Source organism: Corvus brachyrhynchos, unplaced genomic scaffold (genome assembly GCF_000691975.1).
Source record: "Corvus brachyrhynchos isolate BGI_N302 unplaced genomic scaffold, ASM69197v1 scaffold266, whole genome shotgun sequence".
Classification (NCBI taxonomy): domain Eukaryota; kingdom Metazoa; phylum Chordata; class Aves; order Passeriformes; family Corvidae; genus Corvus; species Corvus brachyrhynchos.
The window spans coordinates 3,287,504-3,312,676 of NW_008238633.1; the positions used below are offsets into that span (position 1 = coordinate 3,287,504).

Consider the following 25,173-nt stretch of genomic DNA (forward strand, 5'->3'; position numbering starts at 1 on the left):
CTTTCCCTGATTGTTTGGGAGTATTAAGATGTTTACAGGGTCCAAAATGTGCTGCCATTTTGCCTTTCCAGTTCCTGTTCTCAAACAGAAATGGAAGTGGGGGTGTCACTTACTAATGTCGGCGAAGTCTGAGGCTGCAATCCTTTTGATCTTGTTGAAGCGAGCGTAAAGATAAGCGGTTTCCTTGGGCAGGGGGGGCACGGCCTCGATGTCGATCTCCTCGCAGTACACGGAGCCGCTCAGGCACACACACAGCAAACACGTGGGCAGGTCTGCCAGCAAGGGGGGTTGAGCACACACTCACAGCTTACTCAACTCACTTAAGCTTGGTTATTCCAAATAGAGGGTTTTTTCTAGTATCTTTTAAGATTTCCCATTGTTAGGTTTTAAAAAAATTCTGTTTGCATCAGGTTCTGGAAGGATTTAATGTTCTCAAGTGTTTGTGGGTTTTTTATTCTTTTTATTCCCTGTGTGTAATCTCTGTTCTTACCTGAGCATGTGAAATGCTATTAATCAACTTTTGAATTCAGTTTACATCTTTAGTTGGCTAAGAGTATGGTGAATATGACAACTGCAAGTCTGTGACCATGTTAAATATCACATTTGGAATCATTCTTTAGAGAACAGAAACCCACAAGGAGAAACACTTGGCAGTGCACACGTTTGGTACTATAATTGCATTGGAGCGCTTCTGGCAGGTCATGCATTATTCTGTGTTATTCCTAGCTACTATTTTGTTTAAATCTTTTGACTAAAAACTCCAGCAATTATGTTTATATATTTTATATATATATGTGTGTGTATTTATAGAATCGTAGAATGCTTTAGGTTGGAAGGCACATTAAAGATCATCTTGTTCTGACCCCCTGCCACAGACAGGAACACCTTCCAGTAGATCAGGTTGCTCAGAGCCCTGTGGACAATCTCTATCAGTTTTATACTGAGATTTTTACACCTGTTGTTCTAAGTAGAGAGAGAAACTTTTTGTAATGTAGTTTGAGACCATTGTGCCTTATCCTGTTCCTCATGGACAGTAGTAAAGTATCAGTAACTTCTGCTTTGCCCTAATCTTTTATGCCAGCCATATTCAAACACATATAATGAATGTGGCTTTGACTCCAGTTTCGCTGTGTCTTGTGCCGTGTTTTCTGTATTTTGAGAGTTTCGGTTAGCTTCCACCCTGGCGTGTCTGCAGTGCAGACAGCAGGGTCATTCCATGGGGTAGTTGTCACTACATAGTGAAACAGGATCTTCTACAACCAGTGAGGAGGTACAGAAGCAGCTGCTCAATACTGGGAAGCCAACCCAGTACATGTAACAGTAATTCTTTTTCTTAGGGGCACTGCAGAGAACAGAATGAAGATTTTGAGGTTTAGCTTTGTGAATATCATCATTTTTAGGTTTCAGAGTTCTGCCCCATTTGGTTGTTTTTCATGTTTGTGTAGGAAATGGAAAATGTTTGTCAAACTGTTAAAAAGGCAATAGTGTTTATGCTTGTTTGTCTAGAAGCTGTGATGTTCTTGGAGACTTGCTCAGGTTTTGATGGGGGCTTGTTGACAGGTGCTGTTTGGCAGTAATTAACCTTGAATTAGCACTTTGGTGTAGATTGACAGTCCACTGCTCTTGCTGAATCATCACTTATTTTTGGAAGTTTAGATCACAGACACAAAATAAGTGTGTCTTTTTCTCACTGCTCTGTTTGGCAGAGAAACTTTGTCCTTTTCATGTGTAGAGAGCACTGGGGCTTGTTAGGAGAAACCTGGATAATGTACCCAGAGCCTGTAGGAAACTTTGGCAGGTGAAGAATGTTCCTGATGTATTTTAAATATTGACCTTGCTGATAATTAGATGTAAACTTTGAGAATAGCCAATTCTTCAAATAAATCTATTGAATTACTTCAAACACATCATATTTCATCATCACTTGGTTGAACTGTGGAACTTACTGGGGGGTGTGTTTTGTTTTTCTTACTTGCCCTGCCTAACTTATTTAACTTGGGTACATCTCAATGGCAAATATGACTGGGTAAGTCTGTGGAGATTCTTACAAGCTGTGCTTTGTGTATTCAGAGTTTACCTGAGGATCCTTTAAATTTTTCAGCCTGCTCCATCAGAAGTTAGAAGGTTTCCCACAGGAGATATAAAAGACATTCATAAATGAAAAGATTAATTCTATAGCCTTCGCCATCCTTTGCACATTAGATTTGCATATGAAAATATATTCTTTTGGATATTTTAGGCATGACAATATTCATATCAGTTAACTTACTTGTGTCCTTTGTTGGTGGGACGTCGAGTTGGCTGTCATCACTTTGCAGTATTAGGGAAGTGTCAAGAGAAACGTTTTTTCCATCCTTTGTGAGAGAGCAAATGTTATTTAAAAACACAAATTGCAACAAAAATCCACAGATCATTACAAGGATCTGAAATAACATCTTTTAAAAGTGAGCTTCCTATAACATATGTCCTTATGGCGCTTAATTTTTAAAATGCTCTTACAGGTTGGATGACTTACGTGGTGTTTTATCCCTTTTACACATGAACTAGTCACTTTGAAAGGCAAGAAGGGAAGATGCTGCTAGTGCTCTTTAGAAAACTCGAGTTCTTTAGGAAAGGACAGTAGACACAAAATAGAAAATATAGTCTACATGGTGGGAAGGAATATATAAGTGGCGGGTGTTCACAAACAGTAGAGTTTTGAAGATCAAGATTTTGCATATCAGGCAAAATTCAGTAGGATTCCTGTGAGTATAAGTTGTATTTTGTTCTTGTTTTACTCAAATAATCTCAGTAAAATGGCTGAGATACCCTTGCATTTAAAGCCCTTCAGAATTCCTCCTGGAGATAGTCATTGCATCTTTTCAATTGCAGGACAACTTAGTTTATAAATGCATTCCTTGCAGGTATTGGCTGAAATTGAGTAATTTGTTCTCATGAACTGCATGTAAGTCTGTTTTAAGGTGTGGGCTGCTAACAGAAAGGGCCTCTTGTGATGTGACGAACAGTAGTCAGGTTTTCACTGGATGCTGGGGGAATTTTAGAGAATTACCTATTTAATTTACAGAATTCCTGTATTTACAGTATAGATCCAGTGGCTTATACTGTGATTTGCATGTATTAAAGTTAAGGGATTTCAGGTTGGTTTTGGATTACATCATTCATTTGGTTGGGGTTTTTTTGTGGTTTGTTTTTTTTTTTTTTTTTTTTGATGGGGAATATTTGTAGGACAGAACAAGACAATATGTTTTTGGTGTGTGTGGCTATTGGAAACACATGCAGGGAAGAACATTATGAGATGTGGAAGATGTTTTGCTTTAAACATGGTTAAGGATCAGGCCCTGGCAGGAGCAAAGTGCTCTGTTGGAGAGCTGCTTGCACAGTGGGAGTGCTGACAAATGAACCCCATTTCGTTTTTTTTAATCCCCCAGCTCTCCCCTCCTTCAGGGACACAGGTAGTTCACCTGCAAGTGCAGTGTGCAAGTTAGAGCTTTCAAGCTATTTCTGATACTGTGTTTTATTTGGTATTTAGTTGCTTACGCATACTTTACTGTGGGAATTTTTGTATTCTGCAAAACAAAGCCCTCAGGCTTGACATAAAGCCTGAGAAACAAATATCTTGGCCAGCTTCTGTCATTTTGACCCCTTTTTAGCCTGTGAATCATCCATCCCTTGGCTCTTTCCTGCGTCTGTCTCTCCAGGCTCTGGCTCTTGTTTGGGCTAGGTTGGTTTGCCCTAGTGAAGTTTTGGGTTCTCAGGATGCTGGCAGCAGTTTGGCTGTGCTGAATGGAGGGAAGCTGGGGGTGTCAGCTCAACAGCTGCACTCCAGCAAACAGCAAATCTCACAGAAGCTTTCTGCAGAAGGATTTAGCTCACATAGATAGGTTGGTTAGGCACATGAAGACGTGGACCTTGAGGAATGTGTGCCAGTAGAGGCTTCTGAGTGCATGGACTGGTAATGGAACAACTGCACTTGTATGGCTGCAGCTGGTTTGGCTCCTGAGGGGCATTTAACAACATTTGCTGACACAGCTTATCTGTCCCAGGTGAAGATTTCTAGCACAGTCTCCTACTTGAGCCATCAAAGAGTCTGCGTGGGACTTCTTAGCAGAATGCAATGTATCACTAATCTCTGCCAGTGGGAAATGTCACAAAAAATTGAATCTGGTAATTTGCAGAATACCATAAAATCCCTAAAATTAAAAAAAAAAAATTGCTAATCAGCAAATCCCTAACCATGGAGCATCAGTGCAGAAGATTGATTGGATTATAACCACAAGTTCGTGACTTGCATATGTAAGGAATGCACTGAAGGAGTACTGGCCTACTCACGTACTTAATTTCCACTTGCCTCTTGCACTTCACTGCCCAGACAGAATTACCCATACAAAGCCACATTAACACTTCACATCTAAATACTTTAACCATCTTCAAATTTCTTCAAAATATTTTGTTCATCTTACAACACGAAGGTCTGTAAAGCTGGTAGTTTATATTCAATGAAATTAGTTAGTCCAGATATGAGACAGGATCTAATTGGGTGGTTCTGTTCTCTTGTGGAAATTAAGCTTTTGTGTTTTAAATTGCTCAAATTTTATTCACGGCTGTGGTTTCAATTAATCATAGTAATACATTTCTTCTGATGGTTTTAGTAAAAGTCTTTTTTTCTAACTGTGGGTTCAAGCATACAGTAAGGAGTTAAATTTGTATGCAAGATAGATTTCTGACTGGGCATGCTTGAGGAAACGTTTGGCAAGCATTTCAGTTCCAGTTAACACTTGGAATATTCGGGGAGTAAAATTTGCAATAAATGAATAGAAGATCTGTTTGTGCACCCCATGATTTCAGCTGGGAGCACTGGCACTTGTGGCGACGTAGTTGTTGCACATAAGGAACTCATTTATTATTTTGCAATGAAAACATGTCAATGGAGAACTGACCTGATGGAAATAATGACTGACTACATTCCTAGAATTATCCTAAGCAGAACTGTTGGCCTTCGGAAGACCTCCAGCTTATAGCACTGCCAGGAGGACTTTCATTTGTCTGTGGCACATCTGTTGGCACATTTCCATGTAGGTATACTCCTTGTTGTTCCTTTACTGAAACAGCAGCAATCTACTGCAAACAATTTATTAATGGGTGTCATCTGATGCTGTGCCTAGCTGGTTAAAGTTAACAGGTTTAGTATTTTTAAAAAACTTGCTTCTGAGTAGATAGTCACTGATTAGTTACAAGTCATTTATATAGTGCCTTTCTCATGGGTTTATGAACACATGTTACTTCCTCACTGTGGCAGATGTCAGATTTAAAAATACCTTAGACATTTTTTTGATATAAATATGTAGCTGTTTGTTTGAGTCGTGCAGTGGAAAGCTGTAATTTTATAGGAGAATTGGGAAAATATTAAAAAGGTATGTAAAAGTGATTTTTCTATATTTGGGCCGCAAATTTTTACTTCTATCTTTTGCTGTTTTATTTTTCTTGCTTAACAGACTGTTATTGTAACAAGTACAGTTAATATTAATGAAAACCTCCTTGAGTTTTTCATACTGGGCTGTTACCACTTGGTTTGGATCTGTGGTATTTTCTGTGGCAACTACTCTTGGGACAATCACTGCTGGTTTTTCTCCCTGATCAGTGTTGTATCTCCTTCTCTTGATGTGTACTGGTTAGGTCTGAATGGAGGTGTGAGGTTTGTAACTGTCCCTGGCAGCTGAGGCTGTGGCACTTCACTTAATTCTCCCCTGGCTTTGTGTCTTCTGCTTTTGTATTGAAATTCAGAGGCAGGAATGTGGAGCACCCAACAAAAACATTTTGTTTGGAGATGCTGGTGAGCTCACTGAGACGTAAGGGATATTTTCTTTATTAAGACCCTCAAAGTGTTAATAGTGTAGGTGACTCCTGCAGCACTGGACATTCTATTGAAGTTTGGGACTGCTGAACTGTTGAGCTGTAAAAAAACCCAAACCACCCACCCCTGAGAAACTGAGGTGAGAAACTTGATAGTTTGGCAAGTCGAAAGAGAAACTGTGGTTTATACTGGCAGGTTATGCTCAATAAAAAGAGGGGTTCTAGTTATTACTTTGATACTAAAAAAAAAAAAAAAACAAAAAACAACAAAATCACCTTCTTTGTTTTTAAGTCCACTTACTGAGTTAATACAATATTGTTCAAACTGTTGAGCTAGTAATGAATATAATACCTTATTCTTAAAACTCTTACAATTGTAGGCATGTAAGTACAGCAGAGTTAAAATGATGCTTTAGCCTTATTTGTGCAAGCCTGCCTTCTGTGGCTTACTCACTGTAGCAAGGGTAATATTTTTGTGGTTTTAGTTTGAGTGGCTTTCCCTATGTCTGAACTCATTGTATGTTTTCCTGTTATTTTAAGACTTTTCCATAAAACTCACATACATGCACATAACACCTTTTTCATATAATGCTCAGCAGTTAAAAATATTAAAACGAAAATATAAGTAAAATACCTTTCTTATATCCTTGGATTGCATTTCATAATCTTGTTGGATCAGGCTTCCCATGGAAACATCTGTTTCATAGTCGTCAAACTGGAGTGATTCTTGCTGTAGAGGTGGTGCTGGATTTACCAAAGGTACAAACACAAACAAAAAAAAAGTAGCCTGCAAAGTCTCCATTCTTGCCCAGAACAGTGTATGTAGCTTTCAGTGAGCTGGTGAAGATCTGCTCGTGCCTGGACTCTGGAGAACACTTTCTTTGGGACTGGAAATGAAAATGCAATCCGTCAAAACAATATTTAAAGCCTAGAGGACTTGTTGGCAGTGGTTTCTAACGCATAAGGAACATGGAACAACTTTTAACTCTTGATATCCTTTAATTAGACTCTATAAAATCTGTTCTTAACATGAGAAGAAACTGGGAAATAATAAACATTTTCCAACTAATAAGGAAAATATCTTAATTGCATTTGCTTGTTTCCCAGTTTATTTTTGTTAAAAGCAAGAGGATTTTGTAAATATGAAATATTTAGCATGTATGTAGATGAACGAATTAAAATATGTGAGGTTCAAGTACATTTTTTATTGTCAAAATAAGGATTTTCAAACCTAAATGCTCTATAAGAATAGCCTCTCATTGTCTTTTACTTTATATTTGAGGCTAAACAAGAGAGGATAACTTAGTACCCTCAGACTATTGCACAGGTTGTGCACTTTTCAGGCAGGAAAGGGGGAAGAGGCTGCAAACATAATCTTTGAAATATTGCAAATATGCATGCACTATTTTAAAAAATAAATGTTTGCACAGCATTTTTCTCCTCTTTACTCTAGTTTTATTTAACTTCTAGGTTAATATACCTTTAGGAAAAAAGTCCACCTACCTTTTTAGCAGATTCCAAGCTCTTCAGTGAAAAACCAGATATCCTTATCTATAGTTACTCTTTTGTCAATGTACTTTAGGTTCAAGTTATGAATTAGATCCAAACTGTTGAAATGAATACTCTCTCAGTTTGACAGTCTGAAGAGTGCTTTCCATGGGGCAAAAATGCTTTGCCAGAATTCTCTCCCCAGGGTGAGAGGTAATATCCTGGAGCAGGGGGTTGTACTTCGCATAACATTGGCAAATGCTAAGCCTGTGTAGCTCATCCTACTTTTGGTGTTCCTTGTTAAAATGGCAGCTTTCTGCTTTGTGGTGATTTGCTCTTTATAATTGCTAGGGCTTTTTCTCTAAATCAAGAATTAATTGTGCAAACTGGAGGTCTCCAATAAGGCATGTGTTATCCATTTTCTGAAATGCTTCAGCCTGGAGACAAAGCAGCTGCTTTCTGAGACAGAGGTAGAGCCAAAACATACGTCTGTTGTATTAGTCACATTTTGTGAATAGTAAAATGTTTTATTGCAAGTTTTGTACTCTTAGAGAGGTTTCACCTACCTATGAAATGGAAACTTTTCAGTCTAAAGAGTTCTGGAAAAATATTCTTTGGGACTTCTGGTGTTTGTGTTGAGATTTTTAGACAATCAATGTCTGAATGCCTCATTAATTGACTTATGAGACATTTTATTGAAAAATTGGTTTCACAATAAATACTTGCTTTGAATAAAGCTGTGTTTCAGTTCTATCGGTAACTCAGTAAATGCTGTCAAGGTGTAGAATTTCCATCTGAACTATGAGCAGCAGTTTTCTGGATTTGTAATGCGTTTCTTCCTCCCCCATCCTTTTCCTCATCATGAATTTTTGGCAGTCAGCACAAATGGGAGACAGATGACCAACTTTGAAAGTTTATAGAGTAGCTTTCTCAAGTCTTTAAAAAATATGTAGCAATAAAATCTAGTGGGAATATATCCAGACTTACATTTCTCCTTTATTGTCATACCTTTTTTTTTTTTTTTTTTTTTCCCTAGAGCAATATTGGTGATAAGCTGTGGACCTTTTGGTTAAGTTTTCTTTTAAGTGCTGTCTTGTTTAGCAGCCAAATGTCTGTAGTAAATCTGCAGAGTGACTACAGCCAGTTGCTCTCTAAAGTATTTTTGTGTTTATAATACTACCAGTTTCTGAACTCGTTTGGATTTTATAAAAAGGTTTGTAGTTTACTTCATATGCAAATTTAACAGTGTGGTAGTTTGGACTTGAAGCTTGCTCTAGGATAATGCTGTGATGATATAATGGAGATGTGAAGGGAAGAGGCTCAGTAATAATAGAAACTGGGCCCCAAATCCCATTGGATGCTATTCTGCTGGAATAATAAGGACACCAGGAGCTTGGAAGAGGTTAAGTTGTAGTGTCAGTACCATCTTACCATCCCCCCTGGCTTCATGCATGTCTGGGAAGTAATGACATGGCTCTGCTTTGTATTTACCCTTTCCAGCTGCCACCCCTTTGCCAAACATCCAGGTTAACATTTCCTCTGTCTCTGGGGCATCCAAATGTTTCCAATGCTTGAATGTAATCAAAAGATAACTATTCTAAGGGAAGAAAAGTAGTAAGTATTGAAGCTGAAAGCAAGATTGAAAATATTAAGTATATTTATTATAGTCTTATGATAATTTATTTTGCACTGAAATCCTGGATTTCACAGCTACATACGTAGAATGTCTTAGGAATAGCTTTGTCTTTTCCTTACATATGACAACTTCAAAAAAACGAGGGAAAACTACTAGATAAATGAAGCTTTGAAAATTTAGGAAGTCTTCAAGGAAACTCTTGTTTGCTTTGATCTGCAAGAGGAGAAGAGGCTCTGGATTTTTAGACAACTTCAGGAACAGCTTCTGCACAAAACATTGTGAAAAGTCTGTGTTCATCAGGGTCACAAGATTTTGGTTGTGTTCTTATCACGGAAATGTTATCACGTGTAGTCACTGCAATAAAGGCACTTCTCAGAAACTCATGAATACTTCCTTACAAATACCTTCAAAGAGTGAGATGTTAAGTAGTTCATTTGGCATGAGATCATCAAGGAGTAGCTTACAGTGCCAAATAAAGTAGTAGTCTTGTCCCATAGTTTGTCTGCATTGTCATGAAAGAAAATACATCAGCAAATAATGTCAGATAAAACCAGTTTTTATCTGAACGTGTACCAGATGCTCAGATCAGCACAGGGATGGGGGTGGTATGAGTGGCTGCAGACAAGGAACAGGAATATTGCTTTATTCCTGCTCAGAGTGACTAGAAATAACCACAAAATCATGTGAGATGAAATATGTGGTTCATATGCACTGGCAGTAGGGGAGCTCACAGGAAATACCCTGGCAAGCAGGGAGTGCTTTCTAGGCACTGTTAGTGCTTGGAAATTGGATGTGTAAGTGTCTGTTGCTTGGACTCTGGTTACAAGGATTGATGTACTTGGAAGGTGCTTTCTTCTCTGGAAACCTAAGCCTGCTGTGTTGTTAACTCACTGAGCTCCAGTTTTTGAAGAGGGCCTTAATAATGTGTTCATGGTGTGTTTTCTGATTTCCCCATGGTATCTCATTTGCACTGACTGATTTCCCCACAAAATACTTTCACCTGGAGTGTTAGGCATTTAAAAACATTATGTTTCCTAATTTTGTTGACATGATATGGTGGCTTAAATTTGAACAGTAGTCACATTTCCCTATAATTTTGTGAGGATATAAAGTGTAGCTGAAAGTGTAAATGAACCACAAGCCTTCTTTTCTTGTAGTGGATAGAACCAAAGCCAGTCTGATGGGAGTGGATTCTAGTCTCTGGATTCTGCTTTCAGAAAAACTTAACTTTAGGGGAAAAGGCTTGCATACAGAGTAGGTGTAAAATTTGTTCTCCAAGGCTCCCTTCTGTCACGTTAGACAATGAAGAATAAAGAGCTTTTAGGAGAGAAAAAATTAGAAGTTGGATGGGTATGGATGGCAGAGATAGGAAAAACATAGGAGAGCAAGATAGAAATGAGGGTAACTATCCAAACTATACATGTTGCTGACTAAATCTTCAGCATCTGGGAAATAATGAAAGTATTTAGTGCTGTTTATATGTCAATACAGAGGGGATAGACATTCCTTTGTGCAAGACTGGTTGGAAATGACTTCTCCAAGGTGCCTGTAGGAATTACATGGAAGCAGGGCCTGGCACTGCCTGTATAAAGACTTACGGTTGTGCAATGGGAGGCAGAACTCTGGAAAAAGAAAAATGGGGAGGAGAAAACATAGGGCCTTATCTCTGGGGTATGGGGTTTAATAAGGCTATGAGGCAGCACTATGGGCAGTCCCATAAAGTTGCCATCAAGATACTCCTTATGAAATAAACCAAAGCTGAGATTCTTTCTAATAACTCAGGTTGTTCTATATTTAGACAAAGAAAGTGTATTTTGCAGCTGCTTAAAGACCTTGGCTTTCATCTTGTATCATAGTCCCTAAAGGATGATATTGGCAACTTCTGTCGTTTCTGAGTTTTACTGTTTATAAGCGTTCTTGGAAAAAAGTACTGTGGATTATTGCTCAGCTGACCTGTGCTTATGGTGGATGCTGGGAATCACTTACACAAAATGCTCAAAAGTCAGTGTCTTCTCTTGGCCAGAAATTTGTGTGGGACAGAATGAGATGAGGACAAATTAGGAAAGCTTTTAAAGATTCCTGGGCTCAATGTTGGATTTTCTTTTGTGTGTGATATTTCTACTTCATGTGGAAGGTAACACGGTAGAGGTTCCTTGGCATAGCTCTTGTGTGGAGTGTGATTTAAACACTTCACAATGTTGACCAGCTGTTCTGGATTGGAGCCATTATAACAGAAAAGGTTTTATAGAGGAAAAGACGGTTCTTGTACCAGCCTAATACATGTACAGAATAATCTGCAAGCAGTGAGAGATAGATTTACTGTTAAAGAGGGCAAAATCATTAAGTGATGTTAAAACTGAACTCAATGGTTCTATTTTTATTTTCTTCTGTTGTAACCTAAAAGAAATAATTTTTTGGAACAGTTCTCTACACAAGTTTTATTTTCTAAAACACAGGCCTTTTCTGCCTGATGTTTTTGTGGGATTCTACTTTCTAAAACTACTTATATCTCTTTGCTGCTGCATACGTGTGTGATATGAAAGAACTCAGACTCCTTCATTCCCTTCTGCTTTTTGTTGAGGTCCTGATATAGGGTGTAAAAATAGTTTTAAGGCAGTTTAATGCCAGTGATGATGATGGGGTAGCATTTATTCTGGGAACTAAAGGTATCCCAGAGGGGAGGAGGGAGCAATCTCCTGGTTTGGGGACTGAACGTGGTGCTATAGAAGAGTCCTTGTGTAAAGTAAAGTATATTCCAACTCAGCATCCTTGAGGGATGGAGGAGGGTTCAGAGGTGGTATTTAATGTAAAATAAACATCATCATGTCCTAGAGAGAAAACGTAGAACCTTCCTCAAGATTCAGAATCACTAAAAAAGTACCTGAGATGAAATAGTTGTGCGTAAACATCTCCAGTATTTTTATGAAAAGTTGCAACTATTTCCAAAGCTCTGTAAATTAGATAATTTTAGGTCACTCTTAGGGCCACCAGCTGCAAACTGGAGACAGCTGAAAAATGACCTAGTGATTGTATGAACATCCTTCCATATGTTTCCGATTTATAATTGGAATTTTTTAAGTCTGAAGACATTACCTTTATTTCTTGCATTTCTGAAAAAGAAAAACTCCTTTTATCAGTTAGTGTGTTAGAAATTAATAAAGCACATTGTAAAAATCATGCACAATATTAAACAGAAATCAAACTCTGGTTACCAAATACAAATGATAACCAGAGAAACAGTGCTGTCCATTTACCCAGACCCCTCTGTCGAACACATGTTCTCTTGAACTTTGCTATGTGACATCAGTTATATCCTGAAACAAAAGCCAACCTACTGCAGTTTATTACAGTTTCTTAGAATTCCTTCCAGAATTGGCATTACTTCCTTATGACAGTATCACCATTTGTTGAGAGCTGTTACTATGTCCACAGGGACATTTGAGTCAGGGCTCCAGGAATCATTGGCCTTATCCATTTTTACTTTGGTGTTCCAGGCATCTATTCCTTGGGTTGTTCACAGCATCTGCTTTTACTCTCTGTGTTCATGGCTCATCTTCACATTTATCTGTTTTCCTTGTGTTTTACTTTTAGATTAGGGGAAGGTTGATTATTTTTTTTTCCCCCTTCTTTCTCTGTAGATGATGAATTGATGCAATGAATTACAAGACTGTGTTATTATTTATTTTCCTTTTAAATTAATTAGGTTGTTAGAAATACAAATTTTGGGCAAAATAGTTAAAAACATTAAAAATGTTCGTATTTGTGGAATTCCATAAATTGCAATAGTGTATACCCAAGTTGGCTTATAGCTGAATAGTTCATACTCTTGCATCAGTACTGGAAAATGATTGTGAAATCTCTTCTGTGTATATTTTTTTGATTGAAAATATAGTATGTTCCCCTTTCCTGCTTTTTAGGTAGGAAATGCCTGTGATTATTGCTCTCAATGATCAGGCTGGGAAACAAAGAAGGAAATGGATTCCTATTTTAAAAGTGGAATGTGAATATGTTAAACTAAGTCAGAAAATGTGAACTGTAAAACATCTGTTTTCTATAAAGGCGTTTCTGTCCTTATCCACCGACCTTTTATTATCAGAGTACTGAAGCAAAGTGTGAAAAATATTTATCAGAAAAGGCAAAATATATTCCCACTTTTTTGAGGCTAAAGGGAGAAATGTATACAGTTGGATTGAACTATTGTTATTTCTCTTTCTTTTGATTTTTTTATAACCTTATGGGGCTGGCGCTTTACCTGAATTGCTCATGGAGATGCAGAATTCCAGATCAAGCTTTGTTTCTGTATTTTCTGACTGTGCTGTAAGCAAACTCATTATGCTGTTTGATTGTTAGGTTTTGCCATTAAATAAATAGCATACTTAGTTCTTAAGTTTATGAATCTATTTCCTGCTTTAGAAATACCGTATAATCTGAAAGTAAATACCAGAGCAAACATGAAGCAAGTATGTTTTGACACTATATCAAGGTAGTAGCAGTGAGGAGCAGTACCAGCACGTTACCATGGTTCAGGACAGGGAGAACATAGAACTGGGTGTGGAATTAATAATAAAGATTAGTGTACAGTATCCTGTCTCCAGCAGTGCCCATAAGCCGATGTTTTGGGAAGACTGAGAATAGGACAATCACGTATGATCCTTTTCTCTATCCTGTCTTCAAGTGTTCTTCCATTCTCCAGCTATTTTCAGCTCAGCACTTTTGTACCTACTGTATTTCGTTTCGCAGCCTTTAATGGATCTCTTCCAAGGAACACAATTACTGTTCCAGGCTTTTCTCGACACTGTGTCTAAAAATGCTGCTGCTACCACTGTGTCCTTAGGTACACGGGACACGTGAGCTTCATGTGATGGCTCCTTCCCTTCTACTGGAGCAGTCGATCCCCAGACCCTTGCTGACGATGCAGCTCATAATTTTGTGGGCATCTTCTGTATCCCTCCTCAGCCATCTCTTTGCTGAGCTGCTGAGTCCTAGTGCATTCCATGTTGATATAGAAACCATTCCTTACCATTGGTGACCTTGCTCTAATCCTTTTCCAATCATGCCCCATGTAATTACACCAGCTACCTGAGGCTTTGGAAATCAATACTGTGTTTAGTGTCTGGCTGAGCCACAGATTTATAGCGGTGTCTTGATGTCTCTTGTTTTCCATTTGTCTCTAGTTACTCTCTCCATTTGAGTTTCCTTTTTATGACTCCTGGGCACTGAGCCAGTGTTTTCATTGAACACCTATTGCTGCTGAAGCACTTCTGAGTCTTGCTCCTGAGTGATGTTGGTGAGGTCATCCTTGGTTAGTTTTAATGTGAAACGAAGATCATCATTTCCTTGGACATCACTTCTCATTGAACAGTGATGAGCTCCATTGGCTGTCTTACCATCCTAAGGTCCTTGTGCAGCCATTCTTCAGTGTCACTTAGCAATCATTGTTGGCATCTCACTTCACAGCCTGGTTTGCTTATCTCTTGCTAGCATTTTAAATGGAATAAATTCCAGCACAGGCCCTTTGCAAAGCTCCCACCAGTGGGATCCCCTCCACAGTAAGAATTGACTATTTATTCTTAGGCTGTTTCTTACATTTTATTTTATTTTTGTTCATGCTGTTGTCTCCTAATCTGTGGAAGCGTAATTTCCTTAAAAGCCTTTAGAAATTTTTGTAGGCTATTTGGACCAGGATCTCCCTTTTTCACATACTTCATGATTCCCTCAGAGAGCTCCAAGATATTTGCAAAGCAAAAACATCATGACTTTTACAGAAGGCATGCCCAGTGTTACCAGAGCAAATTGCACTCAGCTAGATACCCATTAATCCAGTACTTTATTATAAATTCTCATTTCTCTAAGGCTACCAAGTCTTTAGTTCCCTGTCCACTGTAAAAGCCTTTCTGGAATAAGTGTCCTATTTGCTACAGGTGATACGATAATATTAATTGAAAGAAAAGTATTTATAATAGCTCTGTTTGTAATACAAATTTCATGTTCCACCTCAATGAGTCAAGTGTAGTAAGACAGCTCTGAAGTTTTCAATAATTTCCAGTTTGACTTTGAGAAACGCATATAACGTCAATATCTTGACTTCTACTTTAAAACTAAAGCTGTTTTGTTTCATAAATGTTTGTAAAAAGCAGAAAGTTTGTTATAAAAGATGTAATATTCATACTGTAGCTGGATAGTGTTCTTTTACTTTTAAAGCTGAGCAAGCCTTTCAAAAAAGCCTCTATTTTAGATTTGCATTTTGTGCACCAGTCAAGTCACTTAAAATCTGAAATAGTTGAAAGGTTCCCTAAGGTTAATATACTACATGTATATATTAATAAAGCTATAAAGTCATAGATATATCTAAATTCTGTATATACTGTACATAAATGATACTGAGTACTTAAAAGAAGAAAAGAACACATGCATGTTTGTTCCTTATTCATAAACCCAGAAATGTTTCAGGGTGAAAAATGTTAATAATTTTTTTTGTAAAAAGATGATGACAAATTCTGTAGTGCTGTGAATTTGTGGGGTGACCATAAAATATTTTGCTATGAATACTGTATCTGTTCAGAATGCAGGTAAGAAAAAGGGGAAGGAGAGAGGAACAGATTTCTCGTGTTACTTGGCTGAAGATCCACAACTTCATAACGACAGAATAAATTTTGTACCCATAAATTCTTACAACCAGCTGTCCTTAAAGACTATATATATTCTTAAAGTTTATATTCATAACTTTGCAATAAATCTTTCTCTTAAAAAGGTCATTAAGTATTTTCATTTTCTTAATATTTCAGTTGATACATCAGAAACCATAAATATGAAGATGGGCTTAAAAAATAACTGAAATTCTAAGAGAAAAAATGAAACCTGCCTAACTTCTCAAATTCTAATAGAAATCAGATTACGTTGTACTTTAAGTGTAGGACAACTAAAAAGACTACATAAAATTATGCAAAGTTGATAATATGATGTATGGGTTTATTACTTGCAAACATTTCATTTTGCTGTTGAAACTGAGGATTTTTTTTTTTCCCTCTCAGCTAGTAAAGCTCTATCAGGGAAAAAGTGCTGAAAATAAAGAAGTGATTAAAAAAAGCAATGAAGTGCTCTATAGTGTTATCTTCCCCTGTAGTTATCTGGATGTGTTTCTAGGCATAAGATATAACAACAATTTGCATAGCTCAAAGTTTTCTTCAGGTTACTTAAAGCAATGTTGATTCTACTTTGAAGCGGAATACAGGTGATTGGTATTAGCTGTGCAGAGGGAGAGTCTGAATTAATAGTTAAAAAAACCTGCAATGCTTCTCTTTGCTCCTGTTCTACTTGATGAATAATTCTAAATGAAAAGATTACATTACATTTCTAAGTGTCTTCTAAAATAACATGGGCTGAAGCACAGGGAAAATATAAATGCTAATGGTTCAGTTGTGTTAGTGCACATGCTTTTTCCCTAGGTCCCAGCAGCTTGGTGAAAGATTGTTTATTGCCTGTGTTAGTAGTAAGAAGCTGAAATCTCATTTGAAAGATTGTGATAGTTAAAGGACAGCCAAAGAAGTGAATGTTGTAATACAGCTTGTCAGGACACTTGAAACATAGTATGGGGAAGGTTTGAATCTCCTTATTTGTGATGTCCTTGTCCAGTTAGAAATTGGAAGAAGTAGTATTTGTATTTCTGGGAGATGTGGAGGAACCTTGTGGAAGTATTTTGTAATCTTACACTCTTGTCCTTTTCTCTGCTGTGTCTCTTTGCTTCTGCTGTCAGCAGTAGGATGTAGAGCTGAATGGATTTTTGGCCTTAATCACTCATTCCTATTGAATATGGCACTGATTTGTATCTTAGTCATTTTGCAGCTGGGTCACTTTAGAACACAGAAGCTTTTCAGGTCAATTTTCTTTGGCTTCAGCTGCCCACCCAAAAGTGAGCCCATCATCAACCCAGGTTATGTGTCAGGCTTTTATCTAATGCTCGTCTGAGTGCTGTTTGTTCCTAGTATTGTTTTTTACTACACCAATAATACGACTTTTACCTACTTTAAAATCCTGTCTCCAGTTTACAGGTGTGTCTTGAATACCCCAAACTGTCCAGTTGTTCTAGGATAGATATGAATAACCCATGCTAATGAAAAGTTTCCATATACACTTATTACCAATGATTACTTCAGTGATAGTAAGGATGAAAATAGCTGTCGTCTTCTTCATGATCTTCTTCGGTTTCTTGATTGAGTGTTTCATGATTGTCTTCTGCTTCCTGGAATTCCTCTGGTGTTAGAAACCGCCGAAACACCGGTGTTCTGAGCTGAGTTGGCCTGTTGACAGTGACATTTTGCTCTCCATAATAAATGGTTCTGATGAGAGGGAAGCAGAAGAAGGCGTAGGTGCTAATGGGGCTCGTGAGCTTGTTCTGGTCCACCCGTATGTAGGTTAACTGATTGATGTTCAGTGGGTCCAGAGTTGGACACATCACAGTAACATTGATGTCTGTAAGAGTGAAAAATATTAATTAAAATGCAGAAAGTGGTTATGTTTTAGACCTATTGCAAAAATGAAACTTATGTTTTGAAATTTAAAATGGAAAATATTTTTGTGGTGCACAGTACTACAACCCTTCTCTGTGTTTTAAATCAGCTTTGTAAATGACAATCATACCAGTTTGGGGGCTTGCAAAATATAAGGTTGTGGGGTAAAGAATTTGTAATTACTGTTTTATGTTAATGAAATATTTTTGTATTTCTTTTTCTCTGAATGTTTTTATCAGTTGCCAAAATCAGAAGTAATTTTCAAAAAGATTTTAGCTGTTACATGAAAAACTGGCATTAACTTCTACAAAAAGTTGGCAGTTAGAGATAAACTTCAAAAGTTAAATGCTCTCTAATTTCAAATTGGTCTCAAATGACTGAGGATGTGTTTATATTGCATTCTGAAGACTATAGGATGATACTCTCCTCACACTCCTCCCACAACTAATGCCAAAGTCCACTAAGTTTATTGCTTTTTATGAAATTTAACCATCAACCTACTTTCAATTTCATTGTCTTCAATGTACAAATGCTGCAAACTTCTCGGAATATAGAACACTTGTTTCAATTTGTTATGTCCAAGATTAAGTTCTAGAAGGTTGGGTAGATTAAAGGTGTTGCGTGGAATGTTCTGCAGGTTATTGTGGGACATTCTTAGAGCAATGATTTGGGGAAGTCTTTTGAAATAGTTTTCTGGGATATGCGATATGGAGTTATTTTCAAGAGAAAGATGCCGAAGAGATGATGGCAGGTCAGGAGGCATTGTATGTAATCTGTTGTTGCATAAATTGAGCTGCATTAAATTTTTCATGTTTGAAAAGGGCTTTTCTTTGAATACTGAGTCATCAAGTAAGTTATTGCAAAGGTCAAGCACGGTCATGTTAGGCAGTCCTTCCAATGCATTTCCAGGTAACCGGGAAATTCTATTGAAACCAAGGAGGAGTCTCTCTAGAGAGCTGGGCAGTGGGAATGGAAATTCTTCTAATTCATTATGCTGTAAATGCAGTTGCACTAAGTTTGAAAGTTTGGCAAAAACACCATGGTCAATCATATGGAATTTAATTTTGTTGTAGCTGAGGTTAATTTCCCTTAGGAAGGTAACATTAGTGAATGGTCCTGTAGGCACAGCTTCAATGTCATTGTTTTGCAGATAAAGTTGTTGGACATGACTGGGGATGTTTGGTATTGTCTTGAGTTTCCGGTGATCACAGTACATGGATAAGGGAAAAGCTGGTGGACAGAAGCATTCTTTGGCACACTCAGCTGGGAAAGGAAAATGAGGAACTTCAACTTGGGTGTTTGGGTTAAAAGAATATGGAAGTTGATGATCCGGCTCCCCACCATATTCATCCTCAAAATCATAGTCTTCATATTGACAAACGACCAAAGCAGCCCGGAGGAGGTAAAGGATCAATAGCTGGCTCAGAATCCCCATATTTAAATCTGTATGTTGTGACCTGTTGATGAGAAGAAACATTAAGTTTTAGATAGATATAAAATAAATAACACAACAGTTTTAAGAAGCAGCAAGATATAATGAAGTAAGTAGAATAATGCCTTTTTTTGGCAACACTGTCTGTGACATTACTAGCAAACCCAAGTTTTGACCTGTACCTTCAATGTAAAAAACATGAACAAATTTACTGTCGTTGAAGTAAACAGAGGGTATCTGGTCTGACTTCAAACGAGGAACAGCTTTCTACCTGTGCTGTGCTTGATATTGAAGGATACCATGACAGGATTGTTTCTATAAAGAGAACATTGAAATAGATTACTTGGAAATATTGTATATTATGTAAAATAGAAATTTATGTGGCTTTGCAAATTGTGTGTTCTGTGGCATTTTATGTAGTCTTCTTCTGCCTCTGTAATCATATGTTCTTTATAGATGAGAAGTAATTTGCCTTCCAAGTACCCTTCTGAGGTGAAATCTTGATGCTGTGAAAGGCAAATCATTTCACAAGTCAAATTTCTGATGGTCAAAGCCAGTCTAACATTTTAGAGCATGTTAAGCAGTCAAAGGAACCCTGTTATTTGGCAGAATGAGAGTAGTGAATCATGTCAAGCTGTTAAACAGCAATGAGTCAAAATGTTACATTGCAGGTCAAACCACAGAAATCATGGAAAAAATAAAGATATTTTGCTCATATAGTACAAGAACCCTGAAGCAGAGAGAGAAGAACAGATTTTCTCAGTTTTTTTCATATATGTTTTGTACCCAAGGGACTCCTTGTTTCCTTGTTAATCTCAATATTTGTTTACTGAGCACTGTCAGTATTAAAGGAGATGAGACAAGTGGTCATTTCTGATATTCCTTGTGGTGATTATCTAATGCATGATGTATTCTATGAACTGAACAAGAGAGAATTCTGAGAAGAGAAGTAGTAACACACTCTTGGAATTTAATGCATCCTTGTACTTGTCCTGTGCGACACAGCCTGTGTGTGCCAGTGGCTGGGTGTCACCATGTGGCATTGCCTAACCTGCACATCCAACTTGGCGTTTGAATGTAGTCAAGTGTAATAACTGATGAAAACCTTAAAACCAGTTTTGAGGGGAGTCAGGAAGTCCACTTCAGGTAGGTCCTTAGCAAAGCCAGGGACTCCATATCCCTGCAGCATTGTGGGATGTCTGAACTAATGAAGCAATTAGCAGAGAGAGGCAGAGCAGCCTTGCACTGAGCATAAATGCACTGCACTCGTAAACTGTGCTGGGTTGAGAAGCAATTGTGCTTCAGGAGGAATTCACTGGGTTTCACATTTCAGGCAGTGTATATCAGAATATCTTCTAATCAGTCCTGTTGGTGTCTGTATATCTAAAATGTGTTTCTAACTCCTGCGACTGCCTTCTGGTTTTGTTGAACAGATCCCAATCTGTCCCCCTTGCCTATTTCATGCTCTTCATTTCCTTTTATTCCTCCCTCTTCAGTTTCAGTCCAGAACTTGAGCTTAACCTTCTAGTTCTATTCTCTCAGCACTTCTGCTCCATGTCACAAAATTTCCAATTAATATTTTTTGTTCTCAGTGCCACAATTGTCCTTAGAAACCAGGAGGAACAACTCACAAAAGTGTGCTTGGTTTGAGCAATCAGGCCTTTATGGGAGCGATCTACTTGCCACGTAGACAATGTGAAGAGAACTCCCATCATGTCAGACAAAATGATAAATAAGAAGTACTATGTACCAAGGCCTCCCACAGGTTTTATGGAGAGAGAGGAACTGGTTTTGGGGAGACCTTTTGATCTGTTGGCTGTAGCTGAGTATCTTACTGATAGAATGGTACCCGTCCTGCCGGGCTTGCAGGTCATGTCTTAAAGCACTGAGTCACTGACACCTCTTCATGAAATATTTCTAAGAACTTAACTAGCTTTAAAGCAATCATGTCAGGTGAAACCTGATAACAGGAGATGCAGGTCAGATGCACACAATATGATAAAACACATAACTACAAAGTTGAAAAAAAAAAAAAGTAGGAAATCTTAAAAGCTTGATTGTCTACCATCTGCAATGAACTCAGAGCTCAGTAACCATATTTGTAAGCAGTTTACTAGCTGAAAGCTAAATGTTATATAACATGCATGAATCACTCTTCACTGAAAAAATAACAATCAGTTAATTTTATTCCTGCTTACCAAGAAAACTTACTCTTTGGAAGTCTGAGAAGTTCAAGTTGTAGGAGGGCAGCAAGTTCTTGTGCTCGTGAAATCATCTGAGACATAGCCTACCCCAGCTGGAGGAACAAAAGGTCTGTCTAAGCCATATTTTGTGGTAAGGCGCCTTGTGGGAAGGCAACACAAAATAATAGCCTTGGCCCCTCTTCTGATTTGCCAGTAAAATTTTAAAAAAACTGCTTTGTGCCACATCATCACTTGCTGTAGATGCTGTGTCATAAGGCTGTGAAGCAATTTCTCCTTTTGTTAAAATCGCTTCAATGTAATTGGCAGGATTCTTTCAGTGTTACCAACTCCCATTTAAAAAAAGATAAGTCTTCAAAAATTATTACAGAGGTTATTAGTTCATAGTGCGGGTTCAGCTGCAGTGATTCAGTTCTGCAAAGGGTTTGTCCTCTGAGGATGAAGTTAAGAAACAGCAAAAAAAAATTAACCTTACCAAAATCAAGGGGAAGCATGTGCTATAGAAAAGTTCTTAAAAACATTTTCCTTATTTTTTCCCCTCATGATGTCTATGTCCTGTCTTCTTCCTGCGAAGGAGTTGTGCTATACAGTGCTGTTGGTGTGGTAAAGTTCAGCATTCACAGTAACTTTCCAACATCTTCTTTGCTAAGTTGTATAGAGAGAGCATAAATCTTGTGAAGAGGGTAAATATGACATGAAACATAAACTATTTTACTCAAGAAAAAGATTTATCTTAGGTTTTAAGAGGAATTAAAGAGAGAAGGTACAGTTATCTGCCTTTGCTGCTGTATGATACTTAAATAACTGTTATATATGCAAAAGATGGAGAAAATGGACAATTTTTTTTTGTGTGAAGTGGTTTAAGTATATGATTTATCCAAAGCATTCAATTATGCTTTTGGTTTGGTAAAAAGAATTACATTGTTTCAAAATCTGTTCACAAGGAAGAATCTGGTTCTGAAAAATTCTTTTTAGAAAGTGTCTTAGAAGTATCATAATTGTTTTGAAAATGTAGTAAGCTTATTTCTTTTGTCTTTGAGCTTCATGAAGCAGATGATTTGCTTGACCTTTTCAAGTTTCTTTCTTTCTTCTGAAGACAAGAACATGTTTAAGAAGATAAATCATATGTAATTCTAACATTTGGGGTATAAAGAAAAGCACCAGCAGTCATGACCAAAATGATATTGCAGGAGTTGGCAATACTGGAACTAAACTAAAGCAGTCATGTATTTATGTAGAGAATACAAGGGAGAGTTTGAAAGAGAGAAATGAAAACTCCATAATCCTTGATTAATAATACCACAAATAGTTGAATAGCTACATTGTACCACTAAATCAAAACCAGTAATTTTTTTTTTTTTTTTTAGGAATTAATAGAATACATGCACAATGAGAGATGAAAAAAGCCCCAGCAAGTTTGTTAGGACCAGTTACTAAAATGTTACTGGCTGCTGCAAAGTTGGGGGATTTTTTAAGCACAAGACAAAGAACATGTTGCATATTTTGGAAGCTTTGTTCTAATAACAGTTGTAAGCAAAACATACATAAAACTATTTATCTAAAGATAAAAATTAGAGTTCCAGTTTCATACCTGATTTTTTTTATTGTTTTCTATTATTGATTGTGTCCCAAAGTCTCTTAAGGTCTTAGGAGACCTAAAATTTCATGGTGCATTTAAAAATCCATGATGGCAGGACAGAAGAGTCTGTCCTTTGAAAAGTTGTGGTAAAGCTCTTGATTTGAAGCATATTGAGCTGCAGAAGCTGATGCAGCTCTAGCCATGGAATACATTAAGACTCAGTTCCTGTTTTGTTGCAAGAGCTGTTTTGGAGACAAACAAGTCTATACTTTGTGATCTTTGTCAAGTTGTGTGGTTTGATCCTCATTTTCATTTGTGGTGTGGCAGGAATTCCCTTACAAGGCAGATAATGAGGGGATTAAATTTAGCATCTTTCATGTAAGACTTCTTGTTTCAAAGGCTGTGAAAATTTACTGAGTTTTCAGCATGTTTTGTTTTTCAGTTTTAAGAATGCTTTGGGAGGACTTATTTTTAATGTTGATTTGTGAATTTTTTTTCATAATTATGCGGATGTGATGCAAAGTGGGAGGTATGTCAAGCTGGAAATCTGAGTTGGCTTCAAGCTGATTTATTTTCTTTAGCTAAACTTGGATGGATCCTTTTCATCGATTAAAATCTTAGGAATTTCACCATCCCCCATTAACTGCATTCAGCTTATGAGACTTGTCAGCTTTTTCAGTTTTGTTTCTGAGCTGAAGGCACAAGAAAGGAGACTGTTTGAGTATTTTATGAATTTAGGGGTATTTAGCTAGTTGAGTATGGTCTACCAAACACATTTAAATTTCCAAATATTAGTCAAAATGTTCTTGGGATAAAGATCACCAGTGGCCTTGAGGTGAATAGGACTGACCCTGATCATAAGAAAGGTATAAATTACTTTAAATTACTTGGCCTTTTCCTTATATTCACTGTCTTACGGTAAAAGACTTTGGGGTTTCTTTGGTGGGTTTTTCTTGGTGGGTTCTTTTTTCCTTTTCTTCTAAAACTTAAAATGGCCCATGTGAAGTATAAAGGGGGGGGGGAAGTGTATTTTGTTTATAGAGGATTTAAGGAACTCAGATGAAACCAAGTTGTGAAAGTTAGACCTGAGGATTGTGTTGGAAGCCTGATCTTGATAGAACTGGCCCTGCTATCAGATGTCTGAAAAAAGGCCTCAAGCTCAAAAGTTTAAAATCCTCAGTTGAAAACTTTGAAGGAATTCTGTGTTTTAGATAAGAATTGGTGATGTTTGTTCCTCTGAGTGCACAGTAAAAAAGGGAGTGCATAGTCAGATACAACAAGGAACTGTGAAGGTTGTAATTTGGTTCCTCGTAAAGCCTGTGGGTTCCTGAAGTAGGAAACAGCTGCAGGCAGTGTCATCGAGGCTGGGCTGCACTTCATTGTAGGCACAGAAGCTCTTGGCATCCCAATCTCAAGGTCTTAACTGGCAGCCCAGCACTGCTGTCAGCAGCCACCTGCAGCCTGTGTGAATTCCATGTAGGATCTGCAAAGGTGCTTCTTACCTGTGCTTGCCATTGACAGATGTGACTGAATATTGGGACTGTAGTGGCTGCTGGATTTATTTATCCTGTGTCAGAACTCATCTGAAAATTCAGCAACTGCAGTGTAGAGCTCAGCCAACCGAGATGCTGAAGGTCTTGTTCTTGCAGAGCTGCAGCCCAGCCCGAACCCTCACAGACTTGGTGGTGTTCTGCTCTTCTTGGAATGGAAAGTCATTCCAGGAGCAGTCCCTGTGGGAATGTGTGTTTTTAAAGGTTATGGAAAAGGGGCCATCAAATCATATCAACAGTCCTGCAAGCTGAGACAAGACCTAATCTGTTTAAAAAAGCAAAGGAGGACGGAGCTGTGCCCTGTGTGGGGCTTTCTGTTGCCTCTGACCTGAACCTTGTTGTGTGGTCCCTATTTATTTCCCATTCAGTAGGTGGTATTATGAGATCAAAACTCTGGCAATCCACATCTTGTGCAGCCTGTTTTAAATGTTTTGCTAAGAGCTCCTGGGAAGAACATGTTGAGCAGGTGAAAACAGTTGAGTTTATTGACCTTGTAGCATGGGAATTAATATAACCTCATAGGAAATTACTGAGTAACGTCTACTAATGAACAGTAATACACTGATTTTTTAGGGCTGAATTCACTACAAGAATCTATGCATCTAGAAGCAATACATTAGGAATGCCTGATCTCATTAGGTGATTGGTTACACGAGTGCATGAACATGTGCAAGGAACAGTTGGTATTGCAAAAGCAGAGTATCGAGTTTCCTGGCATGTTCAAAGTTACAATAGGTGAAGTTTTTATATGACAATATCAATTTATGGTAGTGGATAATTGAAAGACTGACAGAAGAGGAGGGATGTAACAGTTTTCTGAGTATGTTGCTTCATTAGAAACCTTAAAAAGTTTTTATTGGGAGGGTTGGGGTTTTTTTAATGGATTTTACTTTCTACAGTAGAGGCATCTAAATAGTCCTCATCATGTAG

The 25,173-nt window shown here is 37.7% G+C and overlaps 3 protein-coding genes across 4 annotated transcripts in view; 1 reads left to right on the top strand and 2 right to left on the bottom strand.

Annotated features, from left to right (window-relative positions):
- The window catches only part of OGN (osteoglycin), an 11,825-nt gene extending 4,189 nt beyond the window's left edge, over nucleotides 1-7,636 (bottom strand). Inside the window, exons 1-4 of the mRNA XM_008636048.2 lie at nucleotides 7,354-7,636; nucleotides 6,485-6,737; nucleotides 2,270-2,354; nucleotides 114-272 (exon numbers count right to left, since the gene is read on the bottom strand). Of these exons, the coding sequence (XP_008634270.1) occupies nucleotides 114-272; nucleotides 2,270-2,354; nucleotides 6,485-6,652 (412 nt within the window). The 5' untranslated portion in view covers nucleotides 6,653-6,737; nucleotides 7,354-7,636. The remainder of the gene's footprint in view (nucleotides 1-113; nucleotides 273-2,269; nucleotides 2,355-6,484; nucleotides 6,738-7,353) is intronic.
- CENPP (centromere protein P) overlaps nucleotides 1-25,173 on the top strand; it is a 113,044-nt gene that overhangs the window by 17,071 nt on the left and 70,800 nt on the right. The window lies entirely within an intron of this gene.
- OMD (osteomodulin) lies at nucleotides 14,084-21,296 on the bottom strand. 2 transcript variants are annotated; one of them, XM_017737296.1, is made up of 3 exons: nucleotides 21,112-21,296; nucleotides 17,983-18,938; nucleotides 14,084-17,443 (listed from the first exon to the last, which is right to left on the bottom strand). In XM_017737296.1, exons 1-3 carry the CDS (start codon nucleotides 21,195-21,197, stop codon nucleotides 17,124-17,126), a joined length of 1,362 nt encoding a protein of 453 aa, XP_017592785.1. In that variant the 5' UTR covers nucleotides 21,198-21,296; the 3' UTR covers nucleotides 14,084-17,123. The 2 variants fall into 2 exon arrangements, with proteins under 2 accessions (XP_017592785.1, XP_008634268.1); XM_008636046.2 differs by having other exon boundaries at nucleotides 21,125-21,230.